The sequence below is a fragment of the Prionailurus bengalensis genome, chromosome D1, assembly GCF_016509475.1.
Source record: "Prionailurus bengalensis isolate Pbe53 chromosome D1, Fcat_Pben_1.1_paternal_pri, whole genome shotgun sequence".
Lineage (NCBI taxonomy): Eukaryota > Metazoa > Chordata > Mammalia > Carnivora > Felidae > Prionailurus > Prionailurus bengalensis.
Genome location: NC_057346.1, coordinates 104,102,139 through 104,124,813, shown reverse-complemented (window position 1 = coordinate 104,124,813; position 22,675 = coordinate 104,102,139). Strand labels below are relative to the sequence as shown.

The following is a 22,675-nucleotide window of genomic DNA, read 5'->3' as shown; positions in this document are numbered from 1 at the left end:
CCATTAAAGGACTTGACACTAGTTAGGGCTTGGTCCTCAGCGGTCTGTACAAAGCCCATGGCTCGGTGGCTGTGTTGGGGCGCAGGGCAAGACTCTGGATGCAGACATATAAGGGGCCTTGGCTTCACACTAGGGCCCAGCGAGGCGTGGCCTGCACGGCTGGGAGGAGACCTTGTTCCCAGGCTTTCCAGAAGAAAGTGGGTGAGAAGGAAGGCGTGGGCAGGGAGCCATGTGTGCAGAAAAGGCTGTCACACAGCCAGGAGAGAAGCTCTCCAGGACCTCCACACCATTTCAGGAGGACAGCGATCCTCTGTGGAGCTATTTGGGGACCTTCAGCTCAAGCTCTACTAATGTTAAAGGAGTAACTTGCATTCAGGGCAATGGAGAAGGTTACTTCATGTGGTCAACGGGACAGGAACCCAAGGCTTGGGGCCAAGAACCAGGGTTCCACTTTCTGTTCTGGCCTTAACTTGCTTCATGGCCTTGGGAGAACCACTGCGTTTCTCTGTGTCCTTTTGTTTCCTCTTCCGTGTGAAGAAAATTTTAAACGGCATGCTTCAAAGTATTAGTGCAAAGAGGAGCTAGATTGTTCTTGAAAATAGTCATCAAAAAGAGAATGAACATGCTAAAAAATCCCTTTAAATCCAAAATAACCTCTTAAAATACAAAGCCCCAATGAAACCTTTTAACCTAGGGTCAGGAAAGTGAAAACCAGTTCAGACCACATCATCCATCAGTGACTGAGCATGGGCTCTCTGAGACAAAGGTCCCAAGGTCAGCCCAAGGTCAGCACTCTGGGAACTTCAATCACAGGGCTATATAAAGATGAAGGGAAAAAAAATTATACCTATAATACCAAGGAGATATCCATTTGACTAATAATGGTAATAATGCCCTGGAAAGTAGGTATTGTTTTATCTCCATTTTCCAGATGGAAAATGAAATCTCAGAGAGATTGAAAATCTTGCCCACAATCACTCAGTTACTAAAGCCAGGGTTCAAGCTTGGGTCTGCTGACTCTCTCCTCTCCTCTTTCCCACAGCAGGAGAAGTACAGAGCAGACCCCGAAAGGCAGACTTTTGTGGGGGAGGGGATGAGTAAGAAGCTGGGGACATCAGGGAAACCTCAAATTCTGCTGCGATCCAAGCGGGGTCTGGAGAAGCAAGTAGGATTTGAATTCATGGGGAGAGGGGAGGTTATTCCAGGCACAGCAAAGGACGTGAGGGATGTCAGTGGCTTAGTAAAAGCTCGGACAGTGTAAAGAGAGAGTTAGCATCTAAGGAGACTCGCAGATTCCTGGAATCCAGCTTCATGGAGGAACACTGCTCTGCCGTCAGTATGGACCAAGTGAGCATCACAGACAGCCTTCCCCTCCTCCAACAGTGAGCTTCGAAGGGACTAGAAACCTGCCCACACTGGGAGTAATGAACGCTCACTATGGGCACACTGTCAACCCCCCTTCGCCCCAAGAACTCTCATGGACTGAAGTCTACACCTCTCAGACCATCACACCCACTGTAGAGATGGGGGAGGGGAGCAGTTGGGTAAGACAGGTTTTGCGAACGTTGTAATTGTGTGGACGCTGACCCTGCTGAGAACAGCCAAGATCCTCACTCCTGCTGCCCCCAGGGTGCCTCTCAGACACCCCAAATCACCCCAACAGGGCCTTCACGCTTTTGCTCCTCCAGGGCCCATGGCGGGCGGGGGCCAGCCCCGCAGGCTGGCACTAACCTTGTTGCCATTGTTGTACATGGCGACCAGACAATAGACGTGGTAGATGTGGCCGCATCTGGACAGCCTTCCCACCAGGTCAGGCTTGACTGTTGGCTGCAGGCCCTTGTAGCCCGAGGGGGCCGTGAGGCGCTCCATACAGATGGTGCAGTCCTGGGGGTGGGAGGGGACAGAGCAGAGAGGCCTTCAGCGCTGGCCCAGCCTGGGAGGCCAGAGGATCTCCGCAGTGATTCTCGCATGATCAGACGTCCGGTGAGGTGTCCCTGTTCCTCTTCTAGAAAACCCACAAACCAGGATATATACAGACATGCCTTTGGGAATCGAAATCTAGGTTTATCTCACTTTACACAGCAGAAAAGTTCCTGGAATAATCGCTGCTGGTGGCACAGGCCACCTGGGGCTCACCACCAAAACTGTCCTCTCCTTTAGGGCGATGATGAGACACTGTCCTTCCTTGGTGTTCTCCAATGACTTGCGGAGGAAACAGACACTTGCTGACAGACCCTTTATTTAAGCTGAACGTTTGCAAAGCAATTGTATCTCAAGTGTACCAGAAGGGCTGCTGTTTAAATAAGTCAACAAGAGGCATGCCTGGGTGGCTTGGTCAGCTCAGCGTCTGACTTTGGCCCAGGTCATGATCTCACCGTTTGTGAGTCGGAGCCCTGAATGGGGCTCCGTGCTGATAGCCTGGAGCCTGCTTTGGATCCTGTGTCTTCCTCTCTCTTCCACCCCTCCCTCACTGCATATGCTCCCTCCCTCTCCCCACCCTCAAAAATAAAATAAATACTGGGGTGCCTGGGTGGCTCAGTCGGTTAAGCATCCAACTTCAGCTCAGGTCACGATCTCACAGTGCATGAGTTCGAGCCCCACGTTAAGCTCTGTGCTGACAGCTCAGAGCCTGCAGCCTGCTTGGGATTCTGTGTCTCCCTCTCTCTCTGTGTCTCTCCCCCACTCAACGCTCTGTCTCTCTCTCTCGAAAATAAATGAACATGAAAAAACTTTTTCAATAAGAAAATAAACATTAAGAATAAATAAATCAATAAGCCTACAAGAGGATTTCTCAACCTTGGCACTATTGACATTTGGGGTTGGTAATTCTTCGCTGAGGGGGCTGTCCTGGGCACGGTGGCTATTTAGCACCCTTGGCCTCTGCCCATTAGCAGTTCCCTCCCCCACACCCCTCCCCACCCCCCCATGCTGAACTCCCTCTGGCTGAGAACCACCAGTCTACATCAAGCCCATTTAAAAGTCAGTTCCCATGGGAGGCCTGGCTGACTCAGTTGGTTAAGTATCCGGCTCTTGATCTCAGGGTCATGAGTTCAAGCCTCCTTAAAAAAATAATAATAAGTAGAAGAAGAAGAAATAAACGTCAGTTCCCAACGCTTGTCATGCCGTTTTTGCTACATTCAGACTGTTAACGGGAAGGTGGTTTAGAATGCAGCCTCGGTCTGCGGCTCCAGACCACCAACCTTGGAGCCCTGTGTCAGCTCTGAGTGGCTCTGTAGCAGCCAGGACGCAGAAATCCGCTCCTGCTGCAACCTGTGGAAAACCCCCGGCAGAGGAGAAGCTGTGGGTGAACCCTGCCCTGCCTCCCCCCTGCGCTTACCTCATCTGGCGGGTGCCGGACTTTCTGCAGATACTTCTTGAGCACTTCCTCTGGGGTTTTACCTGTGGGGGGACAGGGTGGTCGGTGGGCCACCAAGACAGAGGTAAGGGATCAAACGGCCTCATCAGGCTGGGCATGTGGAGAGGGGAGCCAGCAGCCAGGCTCAAAGCAGGCAGGGGGAGGAATTCATTCTGCAACCACATTTAAGAATCTGAAAGGGAATCGGCAGGAGGAGGAAGGAGCTAGGTGTCTGGGAAGGTGGGAGGTGTGCCTGCCTGTCTTTCCCTCCCGCAGTCTTTTTCCCCCCCGACAGTCCCCCCCCCCCGCCCCGGGCCTGTTTTCACCAAACCCACTTTTTAACTGAGATGGGTGGTGTGGGGCTCTCTTCCGTGTAATCAAAGAGCCTGGGCATGCCCAAATGATGAGGCGAGGTAGCAGAAGACAGCACTGTGTAAACTGTTACGGGTTAAAAAAAAAAAAAAATGAGGTAGGCTTATCACATGCTTTTTACAGTGTGCCGAGTACTGTCTCAGTCTGTAATGTGGTGTCAAAGTGATTTTATTTTCATGGGAAAGCAGGAAGCTATGCCCACAGCTTCCTTGGCCGCTGACGGTGCGGGAGACCAGCAGCAGGGAAGCATCCTGACAGGCTGCAGCGATTCTGGAATTTCTCTGGGGGCTGGACCTCTAGGAGGCAGCCCAGTCTGAAGGCAGGAGACAGGATGATACAACCTTAAAAAGGACCAATGCCTCCCTGGGGACCCCTCTTAGCTTCTCTCAGCTTCTATTTTCTCACCTGTGAGAGCAGGCAAAGCAAGAGCGCCCACTCAAAGGGTTGCTTTGACAATTAAAGAAGCTAATGGACGCATAGACCTTTAGCACTTTTCCAGCTAAGGGTCCAACATGTGCTATTAATAATCACAGGAAGCGCGGGAAAGTGTGAAATCCTGTCATTTCCTATCAGACTATGAACAGGGCAATTGAGTTCATTTAAGCAGAGAACTTTTGATGGAGTAGAAAAGTAGGGCAAGGGTTTGAGGAAGCAGATCATGCAACCGCCAAAACCCAGGATGCAGGCCCTTCCTTCCCACCAGCCCGCTTCTAAGAATGAAGCTTCTGTTCATTGGGAGCCTCTTGCTTGCCAGGCCCTGGGCCCAGTTACAATATACATGAGACCTCACGGACCCTTCAAAACAAGGTTGTAAGGTGGGGGCCTGGGGTGACGGTCAAGACATTTAACAACCAACACCAGCAGCCAGAAAGACCGGCCGCAGAGCTGAAACAGGGTAGACACACATCTGGACCCCCTGGTGACGGGACTGTGCACAGGGAGGAAGGAGTGCCTGAAGGAAGGTTCGAATGGTCAGCCCAGGGGCTCTGGGGGGGACACAGGGCAGTGGTCACTCCCTGTCATGGATGCGTTCTGGGGCAAACCTGCCCCATACTTGTGAGCGTTTTTTACCCCATTGTAAAGGAAAGAAAAAGGGCTCTCTGCAGTCACATGACTTGGAAGTGTCACAGTCAGGACTGGAACCCAGGCTGTTCTGGCTCCAGGGCCACAGTGACAGTCCCTTGTATCGTATTTTATGCGTCACGCTTGGTGGTTCTGTGTCTCTATATTTCCCGACCGTGTTTTTGCACTTCTTAAGGTGCCTCCCTCTCACTCACGCACAATCCACTTTGGTGCAATCAGCAGAACAGGGGGTAGTTGGGCCCACTTAGCAGATGCAGAAACGAAGGCACAGAGGGTGAAGCCACGGGTATGACCTTGGGTGATGGCGGCAAAGCCACAGCCGCGGCCCACGCCTTTGACTCCCACACCCCCTAAGACAAGGAGGCTGATACCTTTCTTGGCCTGCTTTTTGGTGGTCTTGCGGCTCGTGTTGGAAACCCCTGGGATGGATTTGATTTCGCTCTTGCTGACCGGGGGCGGGTGGAGAACCAGCTTGGGCGGCCTGGTGAGGCACACGGGCAGCCCGGCTGCACTCATGAGAATCCCGGTGATTCCTGGAAGGGCAGGGCGTGAGCTCGGACTGCAGAGTTAGTTCCCAGCATCTCAGCATCCCACCAACCGCCCTCCCCGGGAACCCGCCCCCCACCCCCCTGTTTCCCCGGCACAAGCTCTCGTGACTCACTCAGCCTCCCCTGGCCCGCGCTGCCTGCCCCAGAAATGTGTGCGTTTGCTCCTCTCCAACAGAAGCTGTGCTTCTTCCCGCCCTCCCCACCCCGCTCCCAACATCCACATTTGCTTTCATTCAATTCTTTCTTTGTGGTAAATGCTCACCACCTCCTTGGCCCGAGCTTTCCTTTTCCCCCCCGCCCGCTGTAAAGCAAGCGCTTACCTGCCAGGGCCGGATTAACAGGACTGGACCCATTGAGGTTCTTTACTGGCACAGTGGGGACCCTGTGGAAGGAAAGGGCAGACACATTACGGTTTTGACAAGTGGGGTGGGGTTGGAACCCCCAAAATCCACTCACTGAGAGGTCCCTTTTCCGACAGAAACTACTTATCTCTATTCAAGGCAGAATCGGTTCTCAGCACCACAAGCAGGAAATGTTAACATTTAAAATCTAAGTCCGACCATGTCACCCCTCCCCTCGGAACCCCCCAAATTCGCAATGGCTCCTTAAGTCTCTCGAGGTCCCGGCAAAGCCCACACAGCTCCGCGTGACCTGCCAACGTCCCCCCCACCGTGCTCAACCCTCATCTTCCTGGTCTCCTCACATACCCCTCACCATTTCATCCTGCTCCAGCTGGGCCACACTGCTGCCTCAGGGCCTTTGCCTATGTGGCTCCTTCTGCCTGAAATGCTCTCTCTGCCTCGCCTCCTCCTACAGATCCTTCGGTCTCGGCTCACCTTTTTGTGAGGTTCCTGAGACCATCTCATTTAATACTGAGACCCACCCCTCCATCCCACCCCGGGACTCTCAAGCCCTCTTGCCTCACTCTCTTTCGTTTTTGTTTTGTTTCCCCCAGGGAACTGACGGTTTAAAAACATTTTTTTTAATTTATTTATTTTGAGAGAGAGAGAATGAGTGGGGGAGGCACAGAAAGAGAGGGAGACAGAGAATCCCAAGGAGGCTCTGGGCCGTAGCATGGAGGCTGACGCGGGGCTCGAACTCACGAACCACGAGATCATCACCCGAGCCGACACCAAGAGTCGGAGGCTCAACCGACTGAGCCACTCAGGTGCCCTGGAGCTGATGGTTTTTAAAAAATAAGCTGTTGCTTTACTCTCGCCCCCTCCAGAATCAAAACTCCACACGGACAAATATCCTCACAGCCTGACACTAGCAGGCATTCAGTGAGTGTTTGTGGAGCGAATGAAAAATGGAGAGGCAAGTTCAAGCCCAGGGGGGTGTACCAAGTGGCTCCTGAGAAGCTTTTATTTTTATTTTTTTTTTAATTTTTTTTTTCAACGTTTATTTTTGGGACAGAGAGAGACAGAGCATGAACGGGGGAGGGGCAGAGAGAGAGGGAGACACAGAATCGGAAACAGGCTCCAGGCTCTGAGCCATCAGCCCAGAGCCCAACGCGGGCCTCGAACTCCCAGACCGCGAGATCGTGACCTGGCTGAAGTCGGACGCTTAACCGACTGCGCCACCCAGGCGCCCCAAGAGAAGCTTTTAAAAAGACAGAGCCCCAGGCCTGAATCAGAATTCCCATGGGGGGGGAGGGGGCACGGAACCTGCATTTTCTCTCGCTTCTGGAGAGGATCCAGATAAGGTTGATCCCAGCCTGACATTGGGAAACCACTGCTCCAACAGCTGTTACCCCTCCTTTTCGCTGAGAAATCTAAATACCAGGCAAAGCCTCCTCCTCTTTCTGTCCTTCTCCCCAGAAACCCGAGCCAGGCTCTGGAGAGGAGTCCGCACAGCTGCCTGGAAAGGCGAGGCCTCCCACGACGCCAAATAGGAAAACATGGGGACACATGGGGCTGGGTTGTGCGCCATCGCCCCTGCCACCCAGGCTTCCACAGATGGGCTCGGAGGGGGAAAGGGAGCTCGAGGACGTCAATGGACTAGGTCACAGATGACTCCAGGGGCCAGAGGGCCTGAGAAGCCAGCAGATCTGCTATGGGGGGTTGGGGGGTAGGGTGGTGCTGGGAATACAGGAGGGGAAGGGGCGTGTTCAGTTGTTTCTTTGCAGTGTTCGTTATTTGCTTACGTGCTCATTCATACAGAGCCCTCCTTCCGGTTGGACTCGCCCCTAGAGCCTGGGGACACGGCGGTGAACAAGACAGCCTGTGGCCCTTCATCCGTGTGTGACCCTGAAGAGCCCACCTGGTACCAGGCACGGTTCTAACCGCTCACATCGCACAAATCCATCTAAGACTTCCAACAACCTCCACAGGAGGTGCCGTTATCATTAGCTCCAATTTAATGGGCAAGGAGGTTGAGGCACAGAGAGGGTGAGCAAACCCGATGGAGGTCACACAGCTAAGGATTCAAACCCAGGAAATCTGGCTCCAGAGCCCGCTGTTGTAGCCACTCGCCGTGCTGGGCTCTTGTGTCTCTGCGACCCCTCTGTCACCCCACGTGGCAGACAGAGGACATGGGGAACAAAGAGCGTGTGGAATAAATCTAGGACTATGAGAGAGGGGCTGGAATGGGGGCCTCAAGGCTGAGGACAGGGTCTGCCTGTCTCCCACATGCCCACAGGGATGGGTGCTTCCCCGGCTACGCTGAGTCTTCCGGGGCCCCTGTCCCTTCCCCGGGATGATGACATGTGCACCAGGGCTGTGGGAAGGATGTGAAAGAACAGATGTGGGAGCGTTCGTGTCTCAACAGACCACCGCAGCCTACTTTCCACCCCCAGGATAAATCAAACCCGGATGGGGAGAGGGGAAAGCTGAATTCAACACAAAGGAAAGCTGGCCAAGAGAGGCCCATCCTTGCTTCTGGACTCTATGGCCTGCCCCCCAGGGCGAGGCACGGCATGGTGGACTGGAGTCAGGGAAACCAGACTGGACCCCAAACCTGCCAGTAACTCCTCACAACCTCACCTGTGAACCTGTGAGGGTCTGGAGTTAGCAGGTGCCGGGGGATGGACTTCTTGAAGATTCCCTGCCCCAATGCCTAAGAGCAAGGCAGCCGCCTAAGCCCTGGGTCCCCTGTGGGGACTGATTGGCCTCCCCACTGCTGGTCTGGAAAAGGAGTGAAGCAGTCTGGCGGCCTGTGTCTGTTCGCTGGCTCCCCACCAGGGGGCAATGCTCACAGCCCAGCCCTGTGCCTGCCTTCCCACCCCCTTACCAGCTCTGAGCACCCCCCCCCACCCCACCCCCCCGGCCCCCACCAGGAGATAAGTAGCTGTGATCTGGGTGACAAAAGCCACCTTTGTTCCCACAAACTGGACTGGCAGGTTTCCACACCCAATCTGGTTAACCAGGAAAGAGTCCCCCTAGCACACCCTGGGCAGCCCAGGGACCCAGGGATGGGGCCAGGTCTGAAGAGAGGGAGGGTCCTTATGAGGATCCAGGACTCCCGGGAATACCATGGTGGGGGGCCATGCCAGGAAAGGGAAAACTTTCAGCAGGCTCTGGATGGTGGCAGTGGACTTGAGGAGGAAGAGATCTGCTGACAAAATACAGAAGGGTACAGTGGAAGGAGGCTTGCACAGGGGTCAGGAGACCTGCCTTCCAGCCCAGCTTGGCACTGACCTTGTTCCTTTGGGAGAGCCCCATGGCCCCTTTGCACTTCAGTGACCACATCCAAGTTACCACACCCAAGAGCAGGGCCACCCTACATCTCTGTCCATGGGGTCCCTGTGAGGATTCAGGATCTAGGTCAAATACTCTATAAACCGGCCAGCCCCATGCAAATTGGGGGGTTGTTTACATTTTTGTTTCTCAACTGGAAGAGGAAGTCGGGCTTGATAAAGCCTTTTCCTGCTGGAATAGTCCAATTTTCTGATTCTTGAGGACACGGAGGGCAAAGTGCAAAGCGGAGCCCCGGGCAGTGCACAGGATTGTTGAGGTGGCAACACCTGATCAGCCCTCCCCCTCGGTGACTGGTTAAAATGAAAGCGGTGGAGGCGGCTGACCGTGGAGGTGGCCCATGGAGTCCCCACCGGTCACACACACCCCCCCCCCTCCACCATTCCCCTCCCTTGAGCCCTCCTTCCAGAAATCAGCAGGCCAATCACTGGCACGCCTCTCACATCCTCCAGCTCGGCCAAAGCTGTCTGGCCCCAGCATCGGAAGACACCCCCTCCCCATTCTGCTGGGCTGTTCTCAGTTTCCATTTCTGTCCCTCACATATAAAACTAAGAAAAGACAAGAGCTGGCACAGTGGCAGAGAAGGGGGCTGATGGCAGGAGAAACGCTCTGCAGATACCATGGTGAGAAACAGTGGGGTGTTTTTGGAGTTGTGAGCCAACCCAGGAATCCTCCTACAGGACAATGGTCTCGTCTCTCCAGCAACCGAAGTCTCGCTGGAGATAGAGAAGCCTCGATTCTGGAGGAGAGGGCCAGAGGGGCGACTCCCGCCCCCCACTACACAGCCCCCCTCTTTTCTCTTTACAAACCCCCTGCTTGTGTGTCTGAATAATTCACAGGGTCTTTTGTTCCCCCTCAAACCCTTCTCTTCAGCCCACCTCTCCCGCCCTCCCCGGTCTTCCTTTTTTCCGTGGGAAAGTTGCTTGAAGAGCTCACGGACGGGGAGGGCAGAGGGAAGGGGCCATTCCACGACAGAAGGTGGACGGCAATGCCAGACAAAGGGAATAAGCACGCTAATTAAATGGCCAAGAAAGACTGGAGGAGAAAATGGTGGTGGGGGTGAGGGTAGTGGTAAGAGGTGAAAAGGGAAGGGGCTGGAAGATAGAAGGGTAGGGCGGGGCCTCCCCTGTCAGGAAAACAGAGCGGAGAATAAAAGCGTGTTTCTATAGGCCTTTTGAAACAGCACTGCCCCCGGACCTCCACTCCATTCTCCACTCCATTCTCCGGCTCCGATTCCGCTGGGCTGGCGGGCAGGGGGAATAGAGTGGAGATAAAGAGCTGTCGGCTTCCTCAGTGAGGTTTAAAGTGAGCAGGGCGTCCTTGCCCTCAATTATGGCACGAGGTCACTTGGCTTTTGCCAAGGGCGCCAGAAATGAGGTGGGGCGTTAGAGGCTGCTCAGCTTTGACTTCAGTTCGACTACACAGCACACATTCAATAGATACACATTAACAACAACAATAATAATAGCAGCTAATACTGACCAAACTCTTACTACTGCCGAGCGTTGGGCTAAATCCACACGCTGAGCACTGCCTTTAATCCTCATGACAGCCCTGATAAGGAAGGTACTATGACTGTCCCCACTTTCCAGAGGAGCAAGCTGAAGACAGAGGGTGCAAAACTTGCCCCAAGTTGCACACGAAGGAACTTGGGTTCCAGCCCGGGGCAGTCAGGTGCTGGAGGCTGGGTTTCTCATCCACTATATGAGCCTCCCTCTGCCGCACAAATAATTGCCCTGGTACTCTGTCAGAGGCCCCCAGGACGCTGCTGTGTGGCCTTGGGGAGAAACTGAGCAGTGGTGTGGTTTAGGTGCCCATTCCCCTCTACCAAATATTCTGCCAGTTCAGAAGGAGTCATGTGAAAACCCCACACATCTGACCTGCACTTGACCATTTATAAACTGCCTTCGCATACGGCGAGGAGCTGAGCTTTAGCCAAAAGGGCAGAGGACTAGAGGACTAAACCCTGGGCCCCAACCCCCACTCTGTGACACATGGGCCGTGTGGCCCTCCTTGGGAAGTGAATTCTGAGCCGCGTGCCCGAGCCTGATACTGGGTGCACCAGGTCAGAGAATGAGATAATACTGGCAGATGCATCTGGTAAATTCTCCAGGGATGCACTCCCTTAGTGGAGGTTTCCACAAGGACTCCATGGGGCAGGCAAGGCAAGCGTGAGGTTCCCCATTTCGCACACGACGAAATTGGACCTTGCAGACTCTGGCTTAGCTTAGGGCAGAGGCCCGAGGGAAGGCCGGGCCTCTCCTTCCCCACTACACCTGCCTCTCCTTGTCTCCCAGCGCTGAACCTGTGTGTGCAGATGGCCTCCCCCGGGCAGCCTGAATTTCCCACTTGGGTGTACAACCTCAGTCCAAACCACCCGGACAGTCTGGGGCTCAGGGGTCACAGGCAGGGCCAGGCCCCTCTGGAGGAAAGGAAGATGGGGCCGGCGTGAGAGGCCAATCTCACAAGAAATCGGGAGCTGGCAGGCAAAGGCCGTGGGCACCATGTGGACCTGGGTCTCCCCCATTTGACGATTAGGGGGACCAAGAAGATCATAAAAAGCAGTGATCACAGAACCGACAACACTGGGCTGTCACGGGAAGAATTGAGACAACGCACGGAAGGTGCCTGGCACACATAGTAAGTGCTTACTAAATATGGGCTCTTAGCTCCAAACTGGAGTTCCAGTTTCCAGAGAGACCAGAGGAAAGGAGCTAAGTCTCATCCAGCACCTGCTGTATGCCGGGCATTGTGACAGAGAAGCAGGATGGCAGTCAGAAAAGAGTCTGCCTCTGGCATCAGCCTTCCTGAAGTTTGAATTTTGGTCTCAGCCAATGATTAGCTCTCTGCCCTTGAGCGAGAGAACCTCTGATTTCTTCCTGGGTCAAAGGGGATCCAAATGCCTACTTCGAAGAGTTTCTGTAATCGGGACACCTGGGTGGCTCAGTCGGTTGAGCGTCCGACTTCAGCTCAGGTCATGTTCTCACAGTCTGTGAGTTCGAGACCCGCATCCAGCTCTGTGCTGACAGCTCAGAGTCTGGAGCCTGCTTGGGATTCTCTCTCTCTCCCTCTCTCTCTCTCTCGGCCCCTCCCCTGCTCACATTCTGTCTCTGTCTCTCAAAAATAAATACATGGTAAAAAGAAAAAAAAAAAAAAAAGAGTTGCTGTAAGGATTCAATGAGGTGATAAAGCCCCCAACCTAGATCCTGGTGGGAGCCCCCTTAATACTGCCTGTTAGGACATGGTGTGCATAACCTTCAACCCTCAGCAGTGACCCTAACGGGGAGGATTATCGAAGGCATTTAGGGAGGAGGAAGTTAGGACTCTGGGATGTTAGGCACGTGTCCCAAATCACACAGCTGTGGCAGCATCTCCATTAGAAGCCAGATCCGGTGGACCCCAAAGGCCAAGCCCACCCTTACCCACCACACCGTGCTGCCTTCCACCTGCAGCCGGAGGGTCAGGACAAGAGGACAGGGACCTTAAGTCCTGGCAGGCAGCCCCCTTTCACCTCTGGCCCAGGTCAGTCGGGTCCTGTGCCCTAAACGCTCACAGGCATCAGGTGAAAGTACCTACCCAGAGGCGATCAGCACCCGGGACTGGGCGATGGCCAGTCGCTGCAGGTTGGTCCGATTTAAGGTCGCCAGGGCCACCCTTCCCGTCTTGCCGTTGGCTCCGGGGGGGCTGGCAGGAGAGCCCATGGTCACCCCAGCCGGCGTGCCGGAGGCCTGTCGCCGGATCGCCTGCGACGGGACGGGCTTCACCGGGCCTCGGATGGTGCCCGTGCTGTCCAGCGGCTTGGCCGCAGGGCCTGGTGGTGGGGGCAGCCTGGCCGCCCCAGACGGGGGAATGTGCTTGCGGGCGGCCGGGGGCTGCAGCGGCCCCGCGCTCCCCCCGTTGGCCACGGCGGCCTTGACGCTCATCACCAGGACGCACTGTGGGCAGGAGCAGGGCGGGGCCGCGGGCGAGGCGACCGACGCGGGGCTGGCCGGCCAGGACTGGGCCTTGGGCAGGGCGCCCGTGACCATGGGGTAGACGAGATCCAGGCGCCGGCGGACGCGGCGTTGGCGCTGCGTCTGCCGGTTGATCTGGCCCATGGTGCTGAAGTCGATGACGTAGCTGAAGCCGACAGAAGTGAGGTCGATCCAGGGGTGCTGCTTCTCGTAGGCGTGCTGGATGGTGATGCCCACCTCCATGTCGTAGGGCGTCCAAGAGCCGTTGTCATTCTCCCACTCCCACACCACGCCCTTCCCGGGCGCCGAGGACGGGTCGTAGTAGTTGCGGCGAACTGGGCGCAGGGTCCCTGGCAGAGGGGGACGGAGCACAGGGTAGGGGTCAGCAGGGAATGAAACCGGATTTGGTTGGTCCCGGCGGGCACTGGGCTGCCTGTTGGGGTATCAGCTTTGAGGTGGGGTGGGAGCATCTGAGTGACAGCGTGAAGGGTGTGGGGTTATGTGGGGTACCAGAAAAAAGCACCTGCCGGTTTGCAGTCCGGAGACCTTGGTTTGCAGCCAAATTCATTCACTTCCCAGTTTACGTAGAAATCCCCAACATCCTTTCCTTCCCGGAGAAACAAGGACTCCTTTGCAGAGTTTTTGTGAAAATAAATGCGATCTGCTTATTCATCTAACAAACAAATATGTATTGGAATATGGATGCCACGTCCTGGATCTCTCCTGCGCCCTGCAATTTGCACTAAGGCCCATAAAGCCCTCGACACACAGTAGGCGCTCAGAAATAGCCTGTCACTTGTCCCCTACCCTGCAAATGCCCCTGCCCGGAGGGCTACGAGGAAAAGATACAAAGAGTCAGGATAGCCTAGAGGGCAGAGGAAGAAGATGAGACCCCCAGGAAGCCAGCCCAGCCTGGTGGAGTGAGAGCTCCCTCTCTGTCCCTTTAAGGGTGCAGCAAAAACAAAAATAGAAAATCAGGTTGCCAGAACTCTTACACTTTCGAGCATTAAATCTTCTATCAAAACAGTAATAAATGATCATGATTATTTTCTATTTCTCTAACACTTTTCTTCCCCAAAGCTCAAGCCATCCTAAAGATAGGATTGTCTTGATTTTTAGTCTCACTGGGGGAAGGGAGAGCAGGGAAGAGGCCAGGATTACTTCAGGGAAGCAGTACAGAAGAAATGAACCTACAGGTTCAAAGGGACTCGAAGGAAAAGGAAGTCTATAACTGTTGCCTCTTTCTCCCCGACCCACCCTAAGACTGAATTCAGACTCATGCCCAATCAGGGCTCATTTCATGGCTATCAACATCAAGGCCAAAGATGCCTGGGTCAAGGCAGGGTGAGGGGACCTGGGAGGGCTCCAAGAGTGCCTGAATCTCGCATCTGTCAGCTTAGGCCTTATCCATCAGTGGTGGGAAAAGGCTCCCCTTTACAGGCCTCTGACCCATCCCCTCCTCCAACCCAGAGGGAGACACCAAGGCCGGGGACAGAATTCCATTCAAGGGGGGAAGAAAAGGAACAATGTCTATTCAGTCCTTTTCCAGGGTCATAACCCGCCCCCCACCCCAACTCCAAGCCCCTTAATGACCCAAAACATCAACATTCAGAGGCAGGAGGGTGAAGAAAACAATCCCCTATTCAGCACCAGGACGCTGCTGGGGGATCTGGGGAGGGGGGAGCGGGATGGGAGGAAGAGAGGAGGAAGAAGGGGGGTGGGCAGTAGTTCCCCGGTTTGCCTCCATTTCCTTCGTAAGAAGCCAGCTCACTGGGGGACAAAGAGCACAGGCTCTGGGTCCAACAGCAGAGGCTCTGTCCCTTCCAGCTGTGCGACTGAGCCTCAGTTTCCTCGTCTGCATCTGCCTGGGTCCTGGGGAGCTACTTCAAAGGGTGGATTTGAGGATTAAAGGAAGGAATGAATAGAAGGGGCTGAAATCGCACCTGCCCCATGCCAAGAGCTCAATAAAAGTTGGTTGATTATCATTGTAATTTATTTTCTATTATATGTCCAAGCGGGATGGAGAAGTCATGGTAAGTTTAGTTCAAAGGATATCTATGGGGTGTGGGGGGGGGGGGGGGAGTTTGCATATAACCCCTTATACAATCTTTCTTATTTAGAAAGCCCCTATCTCATCCCATATGATCAATGAAACAAAGGAGATGAAGTTTCGAGAGCTTAAATGACCCTATTTTATCTTCTCTCAGCGAAGCGGGGGCAATTCACGTGTCCGATTCTCACAAATATGCTTAAGAGGCTTTTTTGTTTTTACAACAGTGGTATCAATCCCAATAGCTGTGGCTCTCCCATACCCTTCCAGGTTTATGTCCCCCCACCCCCAACCACCCCCATGCTGCTCTTTTCCTGGACTCCAGGCAGACGCATGGCCTTTTATCGTCCTGCACTCCCTCACAGGTCTCTGACCCCCTCCCCTACTACTCCCCAGGTCCCGTGCACCGAAATGCCCTCCTTTGCCATTTCTACCTATCGAGACTGCCCTCATTTGGGTCCTGTGCCATTTGCCATCCATTTCCTGAAATGCTCTCCCAGCCCAGGCCCCCCTCAGGAGGCCTGGGGTGCAGATCTGCCTGTGCCCCATGTGGATCAGGGTCTTGGCGTTTTTTCCTACGGTGCCTCGAGTGCAGGCAGAGTCACAACCCTCCAGCTCTGCTCTAGCGCCCAAGGCGGCAGTAATGAGGACTCCACAAAGGCACGGTAGACTTCTGGCTACTTCGGCATTTAGTCATTTGTCACATGTTGCCGGGTCCCCACTGGCTGCCTTGGGGAATGCAGGCACTACTCAAACAGCTTACAGTCTAAAACTAGACAAGGGGGGCGAATGACTATTTATGAGGCAGAATATGCCACGGGAAGGGTGCCAACAAAATGCATGTGGGCTGAGGAAACCTGCCCACATCCCCACTGTGCGTGAATCCCTTCTGTGCGCTCCCCTTAAGTCAAAACCTGACCCTCTCCACTCCCTCCCATCTCTGCAGCCGCCTCACACCCTAATAACTCTGCTTACATTTCTGCCACACTGGCCCTTCCAGTCTCTCCCCACTGCCATGTTTCTCCTCGCCGGGCCTTTGCACAATGCTGGACTCCCCCCGCCCCACAAGACACTCTGGCATCCTCTTTGCTGCCCATAGTTCAGATTTCCGCTCATTTCCTCCAGGAAACTTCTCTGGACTGCCCTGACCAGATCAGATTCTCATTCTTGTTTTTTTTTTTTTTTTTTTTTTTTTTTTTTGCAGCATTTATCTTGATGTGCAGTTACACATTTGCTGGTGTGATTAATTTGGTAAATGTCTGTATCTCTTCACCGGACTCCCAAATGCCACGAGAGTGGGCACCCAGGTGTTTGCTCGTGGTTTCACCGCCCACCCCCTCCCCATGCCCAACATTTCCTAGGGGCTCCATAAATACCGATCAGATAAAGGAAGCAATGATGGTTCGGAGGACATTTCAAGAAATGGATGAGGCTTGAATGAGAAGGAGAATTTCAACAGGCGAAAGTGGCAAAGAAGGGCGTTTCAGTAGAAGGGACTTTGTGAATAGTTCGGGGAGGGGGTGTCAGAGAACTCTGATGCAGGAGGATAAAAGGGACGTCCGTTTGTCAGGAATTGAGGAAGATATGAGGCAGAGAGGAAGATAAACCTGGAAAGTTATGTCACAGCTGAGGCGTAGACAGTCTGGAACGCCAGGCTGTGAAGGTTTTATTTGTAGGCAATGAGGAGCCAGTGAAGTCTGTGACACAGAGAAGTGACAAGACCAGAGTTGCTCTGTTAATGAGTTCCAAGTGAGAAGTAATGAGGGTATGGGCAGTGGAGACGAAAAGGAGGTGACAGACTGGAGGGACCCTACAGAGAAGAAATGGGTAGGAAGTGACCATGAGTAGCTGAATTCAATGCTTTCCAAGAGAGTTTCCAGAATCACCGGCTTCAGAATCTCCTGGGGGTACTTAACACCTTCTAGAGTACCCACTGGCTGCCATGAGGAATCAACAGCATCTCCAGGGCCTGGGCCTGGGCATCTGCATGCGAACATCCGTCCCGGATTTTCATCATGCACACTAATTTCAACAGCTGGCCACACGGTCTACGTTGCCTTACACATTGGGCACGAGAACAACACTGTGACAGAGTCAAAGAATCCTGAGGTCTCGACCACGGGCAAGGGGTAAAATGGAGACACCATTTGCCGGCAGAGGGGTTTCAAGAGGAAGAGCCAGTTTTTGGAGGGAAAGACGCTGAGTTCAGTTCAGCCCCAGCAGGTTATTTAGAGACAGAAGGCAGACTTCAGAACCAACGCCGTGGTACAAAAGAATTTCATCGCGGGATTTCGTGTCTCTGATCGTTTTCAGAGTCCGCTCTGTCTGGAATGTGCTAGTCCTGGCCTCCTCTGTAGTCAGGCCCACGAACTAGATGATCTGAGAAATCCATTTAGTCCTTGAGTGCAGTGACCCAAAGAAAAGGCCGCTAATGGGATAGGAATAAAGAATGTTCATAAACCAAGCGGGGAGAAAGAGAAAGATCAGTTTTTCCTGGCAGCTCAGACACCTGCATTCCAAAGCACCGGAGATGTTTTGGCTGCTGGGAAAAGGGAGAAACACCTTCCAGGCATGAGCCAGTCTCGAAGGCACTTTACCCGCATCTGTACATCGCTGTGTCAGAGAGATCCCGGGCCTCTCCCAAGCGCCCCACAGCCCCACTGGAATGTCCTGTGGGGGCAAAGCCCTGGAAGTTTCGCCATTTGCTACATCCCACATGCCTGGAACAGCGCCTGCATGAAGTAGGCGCTCCAGAAGCATTCACTGATGACAGAGTAGAGCGTGGGACACTTCATTTGGAATCTCAGCTCTGCCATGGACTAGCCATAAAACTCAGAGCAACTTAAGTCTCTTCCAGATTGTTTCCTTTCCTATAAAATGGGGACAATAGGTACTTCCTAAGATCGCTGTGAGGATCAAACAAGACAATGTGTGTGTGCAAAGGGCCTGGGGCATCCCCCATATTGTATCGATCACGACACCTGCCTCTTCCGCTCCAGTGCTCACACAGGGCAGAGGGTATTGTGGGGCCCAAAGAATCAGCTTCTGTCAAAACCTGTCATCTCTCTCCATCTGACCTTTGTCACCACATTAAAGACATAGAAAAGGCAAAAGTTGCAGAGAACACTCTTGAGCTGGGAAGGACGCTCCCTCACACCAGGCCAGTTCCAAGCAGCATCCTCACAGGTGCGGGGGCCAAACCCATTCACCTGCCCATCTGAATGATGACAGGAAAGGAGCCAGGGGACTCTCAAGGCTGCTCTTCCTTCTACAGAGAAAAAAACGTGGCCCGAGCAGCTAAGGGACTTGCTCAAGGTCACACAGAAGCCAGCGAGGCTAGGATGACAGCCTGAGTCACTCTCCCCACTCAGAGCCCGGACTCCCCACGTCCTGCTGCTGGAGCCCTGGAGGTGGTGGCAATCAGGTGTCCCCGAAGATACAAGGGACGGCAATGCTGAAGGACAGCACTCCAGTCACTTGCCTGTGACAGAAAAGGTGAGCCCTATCAAGGCAAATGACCCTACAGGCACAGGGCCCAAGCAAGGCTCTGGAAGCAGCCAAGACTGTCACCTCTACCTCGCTTCATCTCCTCCCTTCTTCCAGATTTCCTAGCCGGAAACACGGAAACACGATGGCCAGAGACCAGCAGAGTGCAAATAAGCTGGAACCCAGAGGCCGTGTGGGGAGGAAGGGCCCGGGGCAAACAAAGGCGGCAGAGGGCCCATGTACCCTCCGGGCCATCTCCCTGGAGACGGGGTGGGTGAGGCTGGAGCCCAGGGGAGCCGAGGGTCTGAGGCCTCACTTGCAGCAAGCCAGGCAACTTGTGAAAAAGAACAAAGCTCCCGTGTCAGGAAATGTCCCCACATAGAGGAGGCAAAAAAAAAAAAAAAAAGAGAACTCAGTCTATAGGCAGGGGGACTTCCAGCTCTTCTTTGTTTCTGGGGATGTTTCTGGTTCCCAGCTTCAAACCGTGGCTTGGGGATGGCGGGTAATTTAATTAAACATTGCCAGGGCTTGGCTGAGGTTGCCTGGGTGCCCGCAGTATGAAGTTCCTACCCTGTCATGGCCTCATCAATGAGCTACATTGAGAGGAGCTGCGTGTCTGTTGGTGGAGAAGGGAGAGGAGGGGGCTCCAAGCCCAGAAGCCCAGAGATTCTATTCTGCTTTGACAAGCTCCTTGACAGCCCAGCATTCCTGGGAATTCAGCCCAGTGCCTTCAGCAGCCAGCGCAGGGCCTGGCACCGGGAGGAAGGCCGTCGTGATCATTCATTGACTGACCATTAGAAGCAGCCTGAGTCGTGAGCCTCTAAGACAGGCAAGAATGTAAAACACACCCCGAGGCAGTCTTGAAAATGATCCGGGCTACTAGCTCTCTGCCTCTGGTCTAAAATCTGAGAAGCCCCAGCCTCGGACTGAACTGCTAACCACCAGGCCACGGTCAGCCTGTCTTCAGGGAAGGGTGGCCGGACCTGGGAAGGGGGACACGGCTTCCATCCCTTAACCCAGTTTTCTCCATAATTGCACATCTGATGGTAGAAAGGGCGTTTCAAGCCATGACTCTTCATTCCCCTCTTTAAGATACCCCTAAACACTGATTAAATTCACCCCTACCCAAATGTGGGACAGGGGCTGGGACAAGCATGTCACCAGGGTGTTTCTCTCTATGCTGCAGAGATTTAGTCTGAAATAGAGAAGCTAACACCTGCCTGTTTATTCTGAGTAGGACTGGAATTCTGGGTCAGGTGTCTTAACTGCTAATCTCCCAGGTCCCACTTCCGGGGCTCAGCGCACCAACCCCCCTCCTCCCCGCCCCCCAACAGTCGGCTGCCTCCACCCTCACTTCCACAACCTTTACCCCAATTGCCCAGTTACATTCTCTTCCCTCCCCTTGGCCACATTTAATCCTCTTTCTCAATCTCCTAACATTCCTCCCCATTCCCTCCTCCCTCCCAGTGTCTCTCAGTTCCACCTCCCTGCCTTTCCCACCACCGGGGTTTAAGCGAGCCCCTCCAGATGCTAACACTTCTGGAATCCTTTCCCCAGAAGGCTTTACTCAGTTGGCTGGTGTCTGCAAAGTCCCTGGCAAAGAAGCCGTTGGGAGTTAGGACTGAAGATGGGGACGCAAGGGTGGAAAGACACCCCTTTCCCATGACAATCCTAATTAGCACACAGGATGTGGGGGCTTTCCAAGGAGGCTGGGATGCCCTGCTCAAGCAGCTGTTCTCTGATCCCCTGGGACTCCCCCCACTCCCCATCCTCTCTAGCCCCTCCCCACCACACCTGCTTCACCAGGCTCCTGGGTCACAATCTCCGGGAAAGCCGGGCCAGAATTCCAGAAACAACCTCCCACCCCCAAGAAGACAGAGACTCCTGGAGAGGAGGCAGACTTGTCCCAGGTCCTCAGTTAAGCCTGGACACCCCGAGCCGAGCAAAGACAAGCAGCTGGGTCCTGCCCCTCCCGCCACTGACCCACCACCCTGAGCCCCTCTTCTTTGCTCTGACCTGCAAAGCCTGGTCAGGGCGGAAGTGGGATTGTGGTGGCCACAGTGGCAACCTGATTCTCACGAAAAGATGGGGGGATTGGTGCTCTGGAAGACCAGCGTGTCAGTTTCAGGAGGAAGCTTGGGGACCCTTTCTCCTTAGGAATCCACCTCCTCCTACGCGGACAAAGGGAGCGGCTTTCCTGCCAGGCATTCCGGAGCCGCGGCCCTCCCCCTCCTCTCTCCATCTGCTCTGGCCTGTTGCTTCAAGCACTTGGAGTGCACAGGCGGTACTGGCCAATGCCACAGCATCCGGGGTGTTTCATGTCCTGGAATCCCCCAGCAGCTCCAGGCTCTCCTCCCAGGGCGCCAGCCCTTCCCCTGCTAGACCACAGCGAATGCCTCCAGGGAACCCCTTCTTCCTTCCCCCCAGTCCCCCTGCCCCCAGCAGGACCCAGCTGCAGGAAGGCAACCCACAGAAGGCAACCCACACAGAAGGGGCACAGGCAGTAAGGTGGGTGGTGAGGGGGACAGGTGGCGGCCCCGAGGGTGCCTGAGGCAAAGCAGGGTCAGCCAACGTGTGAGGATGCAGGAAACCTTTCCCAGCGGCTGGGATTGCAAGTGGGCTGGGCCGGCCCTGGAATTTCTACATCGGAGGACTTGGGGCCACCAAGCGCTTAAAGGGGGGCGCGAGATGGGACGGGGGGACGGTTCTTAGGGGTTCGGTTGAAGCTCGATTTGCACAAGCAGAACACGGATACTACTTGCATGGACGTTTATTGCGGAGGCAATCTTAAGAGGATGGCGGGGAGTAAAGCGCCCCCTCCACGACCACCTCCTGGTGACACGCCGCACGGAGTTGCGGACTGGGTGGGTCCCGGTGGGCTCCCGAGGCGGGAGATCCCAGGGCAGGGAGGGGAGGTGGGCGCGGGCGGGGCAGGGGCGCCGGCTCACCGGTATCCTGGCGGAACTGGTTCATGGACTGCAGGTCGATGATGTAGGGCGCGAGACGGCTGTCCACCTGGCCCAGCACCACGCTGCCCCCGGCGCGGGGGCCGGCGCGGACCACCGCCTCGATGTGGTGGCTCACGGCCGGGCTGTAGGGACGCCAGCGGCCGTGCTCGTTCAGCCATTCCCAGACCACCACGGCCGAGGCCAGGAGCATGGCGAGCCCCGGGCCGCGGCGGCCGCGCCGCGCCGCCTGCCTCCCGGGCCCCGCGCGCCGGTCCTCCTCCGCTTCCTCCTGCGCCGCCGCCCGCGGGCCTCGGCCGCGCCCCCCGCCCCGCGCCCCGCCGCCCCGGGCAGCCTCAGCTCCGGCCCATGGGCCGCTCCCCAGCCGCGCATCCACCGGGGCCCGGGCACCCGGGCCGCCCGGCTCCGACCGCGCGCCGCCGCCGCCGCCGCCGCCGGGGTCCGCCGCTGCCGCCGCCGCCGCTCCGTGGGGTCGAGCGGCTTCATGCAAAGCCCCGGCCCTGCGCAGACAGGCCCCAGCCTCGCGAAGCCCCGGCGGGCGCGCGGCCGGAGCCCCGGCGGCCCGAGCTGGGCTGGCGGCGACGCGAGCCCCGGGCCCTCGCACCAGTTGCGCCTCGGGCTCTGCGGGCGGCGGGGTGGGAGCTCGCCGCGCGCTCGCGCTCGGAAAGGCACGCCGGGCTCCCCTCCCCGCGCGCCCCTCCCTGCCCACCCTCCGGCCGCGCGGACGCGGTGGCCGCCGCGGCGAGAGCTCCCCCTCCCTGCGGCTCTGCTCAGTCGCCTCCAGAATGGAGCGCCCCTCCCGAGCGGGGCGCTAAGGCAAACGCGCGCCCGCGGGGGTTTCCCGCGTCCCCAGGCGCCCCAAAGCGGCCGGCCATGACGCGGCCCCGGGACCGCAGCTGTCGCGCGCCGCCGCTCTGCAGCCTCCCTCCCAGAAACGGAATGGTCTTTCTCTCCGCGTTTAATTCAGCGCGATCGGGGTCCGCAGCGCCAGCGCCGAGACACGCGGTGTCTCCGGCTCGCGCACGCACTCACACTCACACACTCGCACACACTCGCGCGCCCGCACCCCCACGCCCTCCTTGCTCCGGCTCCTATTACCTCATCTTCGCCCGCATCCTCAGCTGTCCGTCAAGGATGCGGAGCCACGCCCCCGGCGGCCCGGGCCCC

At 55.7% G+C, this 22,675-nt stretch overlaps 1 protein-coding gene across 1 annotated transcript in view; it reads right to left on the bottom strand.

Annotated features, from left to right (window-relative positions):
• The window catches only part of DTX4 (deltex E3 ubiquitin ligase 4), a 36,961-nt gene extending 15,176 nt beyond the window's left edge, over positions 1-21,785 (bottom strand). Inside the window, exons 1-6 of the mRNA XM_043581213.1 lie at positions 21,491-21,785; positions 12,630-13,356; positions 5,679-5,740; positions 5,182-5,343; positions 3,338-3,399; positions 1,732-1,884 (exon numbers count right to left, since the gene is read on the bottom strand). Of these exons, the coding sequence (XP_043437148.1) occupies positions 1,732-1,884; positions 3,338-3,399; positions 5,182-5,343; positions 5,679-5,740; positions 12,630-13,356; positions 21,491-21,701 (1,377 nt within the window). The 5' untranslated portion in view covers positions 21,702-21,785. The remainder of the gene's footprint in view (positions 1-1,731; positions 1,885-3,337; positions 3,400-5,181; positions 5,344-5,678; positions 5,741-12,629; positions 13,357-21,490) is intronic.
• Between the last annotated feature and the right edge of the window lie 890 nt (positions 21,786-22,675).